A 9,605-nucleotide genomic window follows, 5' to 3' on the forward strand; every position below is an offset into this window, starting at 1 on the left:
AGGGAAGGAGCGACAATGGGATTTCAAAGAGTGAGTTTTTTCTGAAATGTTTTTTGTTGGGCATGTCACATTTAGGAAGCCGCTATGGTGCCAGGTCAGCAAAAAAAAAAAACACATGGCATAATTTTTTGGAAACTACACCCCTCAAGGAACGTAACAAGGGGTCCAGTGAGCCTTACCACCCCACAGGTGTTGGTCGACTTTTCTTTGAAGTTGGATGTGTAAATGAATATTTTTTTTCACTAAAATGCTGCTTTTCCCCCAAATTTTACATTTTTACAAGGGGTAATAGTAGTAAAAGTCCCCCAAAATTCGTAACCCCATCTCTACTGAGTATTTCCATATGTGTACGTCAAGTGCACTGCGGGTGCACTGCAATGCTCAGAAGAGAAGGCTTTTGGAAAGCAAATTTTGCTGAAATGGTTTTTGGGGGCATGTCCCATTTAGGAAGCCCCTATGGTGGCAGGACAGCAAAAAAAAAACTAACATGGCATACTATTTTGGAAACTACACCCCTCAAAGAACATAACAGTGAGCCTTAACACCCCACAGGTGTTTGTCGACTTTTCGTTAAAGTTGGATGTGTAAAAGAATAGTTTTTTTTTCACTAAAATGCTGCTTTTCCCCCAAATGTAAATTTTTTACAAGGGGTAAGAGTAAATGACCCCCAAAATTTGTAACCCCATTTCTTCTGAGTATGGAAATACCCCATGTGTGGATGTAAAGTGCTCTGCTGGCGCACTACAATGTTCAGAAGAGAAGGAGCGCCATTGAGCTTTCGGAGAATGAATTTATTTGTAATTGGAGTCAGGGGCCGTGTGTGTTTACAAAGCCCCCCATAGTGCCAGAACAGTGGACCCCCCCACATGTGACCCCATTTTGGAAACTACACCCCTCACAGAATTTAATCAGGGGTGCAGTGAGTATTTACACCCCACTGGCGTTTGACAGATCTTTGGAATAGTGGGTTGTGCAAATGAAAAATTTAATTTTTCATTTTCACGGACAACTGTTCCAACAATCTGTCAGACACATGTGGGGCATAAATGCTCACTGTACCCCATATTACATTATGTGAGGGGTGTAGTTTCCAAAATGGGGTCACATGTGGGGGGGGTCCATTGTTCTGGCACTATGGGGGCTTTTTAACCCCTTAAGGACTGGGCATTTTTCCGTTTTTGCTCTTTCGTTTTTTCCTTCTTATCTTTAAAAAATCATATCTCTTAAAATTTTGTACCTAAAAATCTGTATTATGGCTTATTGTTCGCGCCACCAATTCTACTTTGTAATGATATCAGTAATTTTACCCAAAAAATCTATGGCAAAATGGGAAAAAAAAATCATTGTGCAACAAAATTGAAAAAATACAGCCATTTTGTAATTTTGGGGGCTTCCGTTTCTACGTAGTACATTTTTCTGTAAAAATGACACCTTATCTTTATTCTCTAGGTCCATACAGTTAAAATGATACCCTACTTGTATAGGTTTGATTTTGTATTACTTCAGAAAAAAATCATAACTACATGCAGGAAAATTTATACATTTAAAATTGTTATCTTCTGACCCCTATAACTTTTTTATTTTTCCGTGTTCAGGGCGCTATGAGGGTCCATTTTTGCGCCGTGATCTGAAGTTTTTGTCGGTATAATTTTTGCATTTATCTGACTTTTTTATTGCTTCTTATTCATGTTTTCATGATATAAAAAGTGACCAAAAATACGCTATTTTGGACTTTGGAATTTTTTTGCGCGTACGCCATTGACCATGCGATTTAATTAGCAGTATATTTTTTTTATTCGGACATTTCTGCACGCGGCAAAACCACATATGTTTATTTTTGTTTTTATTTACACTGTTTTTTTATTATTGGAAATGCCGGGTGATTCAAACTTTTATTAGGGGAAGGGAAAATTCAAAGGGTTAATGATTTTTTTACACGTTTTTTTGCAATATTATAGCCCCCATAGGGGGCTATAACATTGCATTTACTGATCTTTTACTGATCAGTGTTTTCGACGATTATTCAAGCCTGGATCTCAGGCTTGAAACATTCAATCGGCGATAGGACTGCAGGAAGGAAGGTAAGAGACCTTCCTCCTGTAGTACAGCTGTTCAGGATGCCGCGATTATACCGCGGCGATCCCGAACAGCTCCCTGAGCTAGCCGGGCACTTTCACTTTCACTTTTAGCCGCGTGGCTCAGCTTTCAGCGCGCGGCTAAAGGGTTAAAAGCGCGCGCCACCGCGATCAGTGCCGCACGCTATTAGAGGCGGGTCCCGGCTTCACTATGACACCTGGCCCGCCGTGATATGATGTGGGGTCACCGCGGGACCCCGCGTTATATCACGGGAGCGGGACCAAGGACGTACTCATACGTCCTTGGTCCTTAAGGGGTTAAACACACATGGCCTTCAATTTCAGACACATTCTCCCTCCAAAATCCCAATGGCGCTTCTTCTCTTCTGAGCATTGTAGTGCACCAGCAGAGCACTTTATATCCACATATGGGGTATGTTCTTACTCAGAAGAAATGGGGTTACACATTTTGGGGGGCTTTTTTCCTATTTTCAATTGTGAAAATGAAAAATTTTGGGTAACACCAGCATTTTAGTGAGAATATTTTTCTTTTCATTTTCCTATCCAACTTTAATGAAAATTCTGTGGGGTGTTAAGGCTCACTATACCCTTTATTACGTTCCGTGAGTGGTGTAGTTTCCAAAATCTGGTCACATGTGGGTATTTATTTTTTTGCGTTTATGTCAGAACCGCTGTAAAATCAGCCACCGCTGTGCAAATCATCAATTTAGGCCTCAAATGTGCATAGTGCGCTCTCACTCCTGAGCCTTGTTGTGCGTCCGCAGAGCATTTTACGCCCACATATGGGGTATTTCCGTAAAATGTGTAGTGCAATTTCTCCCGAGTACTGAAATACCCCATATGTGGCCCTAGACTTTTTGATTGAAATACGACAGGGCTCTGAAGTGAGAGAGCGCCATGCGCATTTGAGGACTAAATTAGGGATTGCATAGGGTGGACATAGGGGTATTCTACACCAGTGATTCCCAAACAGGGTGCCTCCAGCTGTTGCGAAACTCCCAACATGCCTGGTCAGTCAGTGGCTGTCTGGAAATGCTGGGAGTTGTTGTTTTGCAACAGCTGTAGGCTCCGTTTCGGAAACACTGCCGTACAATACGTTTTCATTTTTATTGGGGGGGGGGGGCAGTGTAAGGGGTGTATATGTAGTGTTTTACCATTTATTATGTGTTATTGAAATGTAGTGTTTTTGGGGTACATTCGCACTGGCAGGTTACGGTGAGTATCCCGCCAGGTGTTTGCGCTGCGGCGAAAAATTTGCCGCAGCCCAAAATTGAAGCAGGAAACTTACTGTAAACCTGCCCATGTGAATGTACCCTGTGCATTCACATGGGGGGGCAAACCTCCAGCTGTTTCAAAATGACAACTCCCAGCATGTACTGACAGACCGTGCATGCTGGGAGTTGTAGTTTTGCAACAGCTGGAGGCACACTGGTTGGAAAACCTTCAGTTAGGTTCTGTTACCTAACTCAGTATTTTCCAACCAGTGTGCCTCCAGCTGTTGCAAAACTACAACTCCAGCATGTACTGATCACATAGCAGTTTGCTGTCTGGACATGCTGGGACATATAGTTTTGCAACAGCTGGAGGTACGCAACTACAACTCCCAGCATGCCAAGACAGCTGTTTGCTGTTTGTGCATGCTGGGATTTGCGTTTTGCAACATATGGAGGGCTACAGTTTAGAGACCACTGCACAGTGATCTCCGAACTGTGGTCCTCCATATGTTGCAAAACTACAAATCCCAGCATGCCCAGACAGCAAACTGCTATGTGGGCATGCTGGGAGTTGTAATCTTGCAAGATCTAGAGTGTTACAGTATAGAGATCACTGCAAAGTGATCTCCAAACTGTGGCACTCCAGCGGTTGCAAAACTACAACTCCCAGCATGCCCAAACAGCTGTCTGGGTATGCTGGGAGTTATAGTTTTGCAACATCTGGAGGGCTACAGGTTAGAGACCACCGTATAGTGGTCTCAGACTGTAGCCCTCCAGATGTTGCTAGGCAACTCACCGGCTTTCGATATCAGCAGTCACCCCAGTCTGGTCCCCGGCGCGCGGCGGGGACCAACATTTTCCATGACATACGCGTACGTCCTTCGTCCTTAAGTACCAGGGAGCTAGGGCGTACACGTAGGTTATTCCCAGGTTAATCACCAGTACAAATGTTTAGCTGGATTAAATCTTTACATTTAGCATGAACATCCTCAAGACACATTAGGATTTCTTAAGGTAACAAATTCCCTTTCAATATTAGATATCCCCTTAGAAAATCATCTAATGAACAGTGTCTTAGTATCTGGGAAAAACATACAGCTTATCTAATAGATTTATAACTAGAGTTGGGCAAGCCAAGCCCCCTGAACCCAAATTTAATCTGAACTTCCAATGTTGGGGTTGAGCTGTGCTGGAAGCTGGTTAATTGTGACAAAGAAGTTAAGCTTTACTTTCCAAAAGTGCACATGGGCAGGACTTTCGAAAGCCTGCGCAACTTTATTTATATCTACAGACACTATTCACAGAGCAAAATCAGAATATGAGGTTATATACCTACATGCTAAAAATATATCAGCATGGATAACTAAATAGGTTATAAATGGTTTAACAACCCTATGAACTAATAATAATAATAGTAATAATAATATTAATAATGGATATCTAGCCACTATTAAGAAGATGATGAAATACATGTTCTTGTATGTATATATTCAGATGCATTGCTCATTTATTTTTGTAGATACTTCTAAACTGAAAGAAGACTTCAATCCACATTCCCGTGTTCCTGTTTTTGAACATAAAAAGTGTCATCAAAACAGGTTTATAGTTCACATGTAAGTCTTGGAATTGAGTCTGAAAATCACTCTACACGAAATTGATTTAGTAACTGAACAGTATAACATGAATGCCATACAATATGATTGGCCAATCCTGGAATCCTGGCCCAGTTACTCTAACATATATAAATTATATTCACTATTTTATTGAACACTATATATATATATATATATATATATATATATATATATATGTGTGTATATATATATATATATATATATATATATATATACACATATATATATATATATATATATATATATATATATATATATATACAGTATACTTTTTATATATAATGAGTGATCAATTTATCTTTGCATTTTTGGATGGTTTAGATGAAATAAAGAGGCTCTTTTTCACATATGCTGCTGTTTTCTTACTTGTGGATAGATAGATAGATAGATAGATAGATAAATAGCGGCAATGAACACTTTAGAGTGGTCTATTTTAGGTATTGCAATGAACCACAGTTCATCAGCAGCCCATCAGCAGCGTACTTCACTGCATAGCAATCACAAAAGTGAGCTCCCAGCTGTGGGCTCCCAGTATCTACCCATAATGACAGATTTCCCTCTGTGCATATGCTATGAGCAAGCACTGTGTCTACAGCGGGAGAGTGGACACACAGAGCTATCTGGAGGAGCCTCCTCTTGTGACTGCAGTCAGAAAATTCACAGTGTGAAATATGCTGCTGATGCACTCCATGTGACCCTACCCTTAAAGTGAACATTTCATGTATTCAATATTTGTTGCATTAATTTGATGTAAGTTGGTAGGAAAAACATACTGTTGGATTTTCATACACTGGTCTTACGTGAAACTCTATCTGTGCCCACCCCCCTGCCAGAGCCTCCTTCTTGCCTATTTGGTGTAAAGTAAAAAAAAGATTGAACAAAACAGGGGTTTGTACAAAAAGTGTGTGACATTTAACAGGGCATCTCCTGTTTTTTTTTTTTTTTTTTTAAAGAAAAAAAAATACTGTCCTCACTCTTAATACTAAATAAATTAATGTTTGTCCAAGTGCTAGCTATACAATATTCTATACATATTTATACAAGTGGCTTCCTAACAGCCACACAACAAAACAGTTCAGTAACAAGCTATCTTTGGCACATTTACTGATATTGTCTACATAGAGAACCTGGACGGGCCAGGAAGGAAATGGAAAGCCTTACATAAACCTGCCCTGAATTCCATCAAAATCCTGACAAGATTTTACAAAAATCCCTGGGAGCTATTGTCTCAGCGGAATTCTGTGCAGAATCCACTTGCAGCAGAGAATCCCATTGATTACATTGAACATGTTTATTCTTTTGGTGGAATCCAATTCTTTAGTAAATAAGCCTTTGATTCCCAATGCTACTTTTCCAGGTTGCAAGAATTTGATTGGAAGGAAAATTGGTACAGAATTTCCTTCCTAAATTTTCTGCATGACTATTAGAATATGAGGAGTTACAAAAATAGTTGATGGGTGAAAGGGATAAATGAGGAAAAATACATTGGAAGGATTTATCAATGTGTGAACCAGACACAGATTGTTAAACTTGACTTTGACTGCAGTATGCCACTATTTATTTGGCCCAACGGAGCTAATCTCCCTCATATTGGGGAGGAAGCAGGCATCAATCTCCCTCCCTTCAGAATATGTGGAATATTAGCTTCACAGAGCCAGGCAAATATTGGCAAATTGCAGTCAGAGACAGGGACACAGAAGTAACATTTAAACAGAACTTCTCCTGTTTAAAATTGATTTCCATGTTTATGTCTCTGAGTGCTATTTGCTGCTCTTTGCATGGCACTATGGAGCTAATCTCCCCCACCATCCAGAAAAGGCATAGGAGAAAAATATGATTACTTTTAATGATTATATTCTTGCAAAATTATATCTTGCAGATATTTAATTTAAAAGAAAAATATCAACCAAAAGCGTAAAATACAACATAACAGTACGATTTAAAATGATGTTAATTAATAAGAGTTTATTTTTTCATTAGGATGCTAATTACATGTTTTAAGTCAATGGAAGTGGTGAACTCGTTTAAAAGAACCAATTTTGGGATTAGATGCTCCCCAGTCGCTGTATCTTCTGTACTCTCCAGGTCTCAGGTAATACTGACGTCCCCTATAGTTGGGCTCCTCATAGAACATCCAATATCCATCTTGCACATGGGCAGAATTAATGTCGTTGTAACGGAATCTCTCAAACACATGAGGACAATCTTCAGTGAACTCCATCATTTGGCCTCTAAAGTCTTCTCTTTCATAGATCCTAATCCTAAATGATCCCTGATGCTTTGAAACATTAAAACAAAAAGATATTTATTTACCTTTCTCGATGATCATAATCTTTATTTGAATATAATGGCAACATATTCCACAGTGCTTTACAATTTAGAGCTACTAAAGATATTTTACTATAAACTAATTAAGAATTTTAACAAAAGCAATGGATAAGGAATATTCTCACAAGCACTTACAATTTAAGAACACATAGGTGTGACACAAGCAATAAAAATGTTTGTGTTGCACTATGGTTTGGGCCTCTTTTGTACAATATTGAGGAAAACATGAAAAAGCTACATAAAAATGTTATACAAGAAGTATATTTGCACCCCCCCATATGAATTATATATGAGTGTAAAGCACATGATAGACACTGTTGAATAAAGGAATCTGAGGAGCAGTAGTCAAAAAAGAAGAGGCCTCTAAAAATGACATGTTAAAACAATGGATGCTGGGAATCAGTATGATTTTGCTTTTGCATTTCAGAGAACTGGTACAGCAGTCTATGGATAATACCATTCTTAGGTTGTTTGGGAAAACACAGATCATTGTAAAAGTGCTAGTCAGAGAAGAGCAGGCAATAATAGAAGGTGTAGTACTGCATATATTTATGTATTGATGTTGAATGGCAGCACTAGATTCAAATCAATAATGGTGCATGATCTTAAGTAATTTCAAATACGGGTCATTGATTAACCATAGTAGTGCTTCAAGTTCCAATAATGAATTTGGGGTGCTATAATGAATTTGGGGTGTTACAATTGCTTTAACATATTTACCTATGCCAAAATAGAGATGAGAAAACTTTTCAACAGGTTCATAGAACTTGTGAAAAAATGTATGGTTCAAACCTAAACTTCCCCAATAACACTAGCACATATTTATAAAACTCTTTAGGAGCCCTAAAAGCTCTATATAACACTAAGAGGTCTAAGAATAAGGATATCAGAAGAAGCAATGGCTTTATCCAAGTGGTCCACAAATTATCCATGTTTGGAATTACCAACAGGTTGTGTGCTTGGAAAATGAAGAAGCAAAGGCTTTATTAAAAGCCATCAAAAAATTATCCCAATTCGAGGAAATAGCAATAGGATTGGTGTCCTAGAAAGTGACACAAAATACTTTCTGCCCTGCCAAAAAAAACTGGTACATTTACCTTTCACTTACAAAAAAAGATGCAGCCCTCTCTCTGCAGTGATATTATTATTTATGTGCAGTCCTACATCTAAGTTGTTCACTGCTTAGTTCCCCTCATAGAGATATTCTCCTAACAATTGCTAACTCTCAAAAGACTGCTGAAGCTATGCCCATAGACTTTTATAGTGGCTCTGACATCACCTCTATACTTCCTCATAACTGGTTGGGAGATATGTTTGCAAGGCATGATGGGCTACCATGAGGTTGTGGGATCATCTCTACTTCTCCCTTCTGTCATGTGGCTGACACTATTTTAAAAGGTTTGGCCAAAACAAATCACTTTTAGCAAAGTTCCAACCGTACCTGGGTTTGACAGATTCGATTTGCTAATCTCCACTAAGGAGCTTACCTGAGGGCTTAAGCGGCAAGAGCGAATAGAGTCATTGTAACCCATCCATTGCTGGAAGTCAGGATATTCTCCTCTATGCAGAAAATACTGGTGTCCTCTGTAGTTGGGGTGTTCATACAGGATCCAGTTTCCACTTTCTACACGGATAGAGTTACAACGTCTGAAGTAAGAGGACAAGTCTGGACATTCAGAGTTGCACTCATAAGAGCGACCCTGGAAATTCCTGTCTTCATAGAAGATAATCTGTGAATTTATTAAGAAAGTGACTTTTTATCATTGTAGAAACAAATTCTGTATGGTTAATAATTTTCATAATGCATTGTATTTATTTCTTTTGAATATTTAAATGTATACCTATATACAGCATTTATAGTAAAAAAAAATTAAGAATGACAGAATAAGATGAAAATAGAGTCTTTACTGACCTTTCCCATTTTGCACTGCTTAACAGTTCAGTACACAGAGAATGCTTTGGTGAGTAGCTAATGTGAAAACGGTCTTTATATACATCCTCTGTTGTATACATTTCATGTACTGCTGACTTGTTTTCCTAGCAAGCAGAATGTAAAGTGATTTCCATTATTGTGTGAGAGTTTCATTGTTCTGTTTTATGTGTCTATTGTGTTTGTGCCTTTGCTTACACCTGTAATTTAAATTGTACCTAAAAGCTGTGTAGAACTCTACTGGCACACTCCATTAGTATGATCTATTGTTGCTTTAGAAAATGAAAGAAGTTCGGGATTTTCTATTACACTAATTAACATTTAACACTCAAAAGATGACACATTTGTTTAAGTATCTATGATGATAAATGTTAATTCAAAGAGTAAAATATCCATAGCTGGA

At 38.6% G+C, this 9,605-nt stretch overlaps 1 protein-coding gene across 2 annotated transcripts; it reads right to left on the bottom strand.

Moving 5' to 3' along the window:
* Window positions 1-6,946: 6,946 nt before the first annotated feature.
* LOC130283897 (gamma-crystallin-3-like) lies at window positions 6,947-9,193 on the bottom strand. 2 transcript variants are annotated; one of them, XM_056533596.1, is made up of 3 exons: window positions 9,185-9,193; window positions 8,760-9,002; window positions 6,947-7,216 (listed from the first exon to the last, which is right to left on the bottom strand). In XM_056533596.1, the coding sequence occupies exons 1-3, from the start codon at window positions 9,191-9,193 to the stop codon at window positions 6,947-6,949; spliced, it is 522 nt and encodes a 173-aa protein (XP_056389571.1). The 2 variants fall into 2 exon arrangements, with proteins under 2 accessions (XP_056389571.1, XP_056389570.1); XM_056533595.1 differs by having other exon boundaries at window positions 6,947-7,222.
* Between the last annotated feature and the right edge of the window lie 412 nt (window positions 9,194-9,605).

This window comes from Hyla sarda, chromosome 8, assembly GCF_029499605.1.
Source record: "Hyla sarda isolate aHylSar1 chromosome 8, aHylSar1.hap1, whole genome shotgun sequence".
NCBI classification, from domain to species: Eukaryota; Metazoa; Chordata; class Amphibia; order Anura; family Hylidae; genus Hyla; species Hyla sarda.

Coding starts and splice junctions, on each gene's coding strand:
- LOC130283897 (XM_056533595.1), bottom strand. Junction 7,223..8,759: donor CTTGCCGCTTAAGCCCTCAG/GTAAGCTCCTTA, acceptor AATGTTTCAAAG/CATCAGGGATCATTTAGGAT.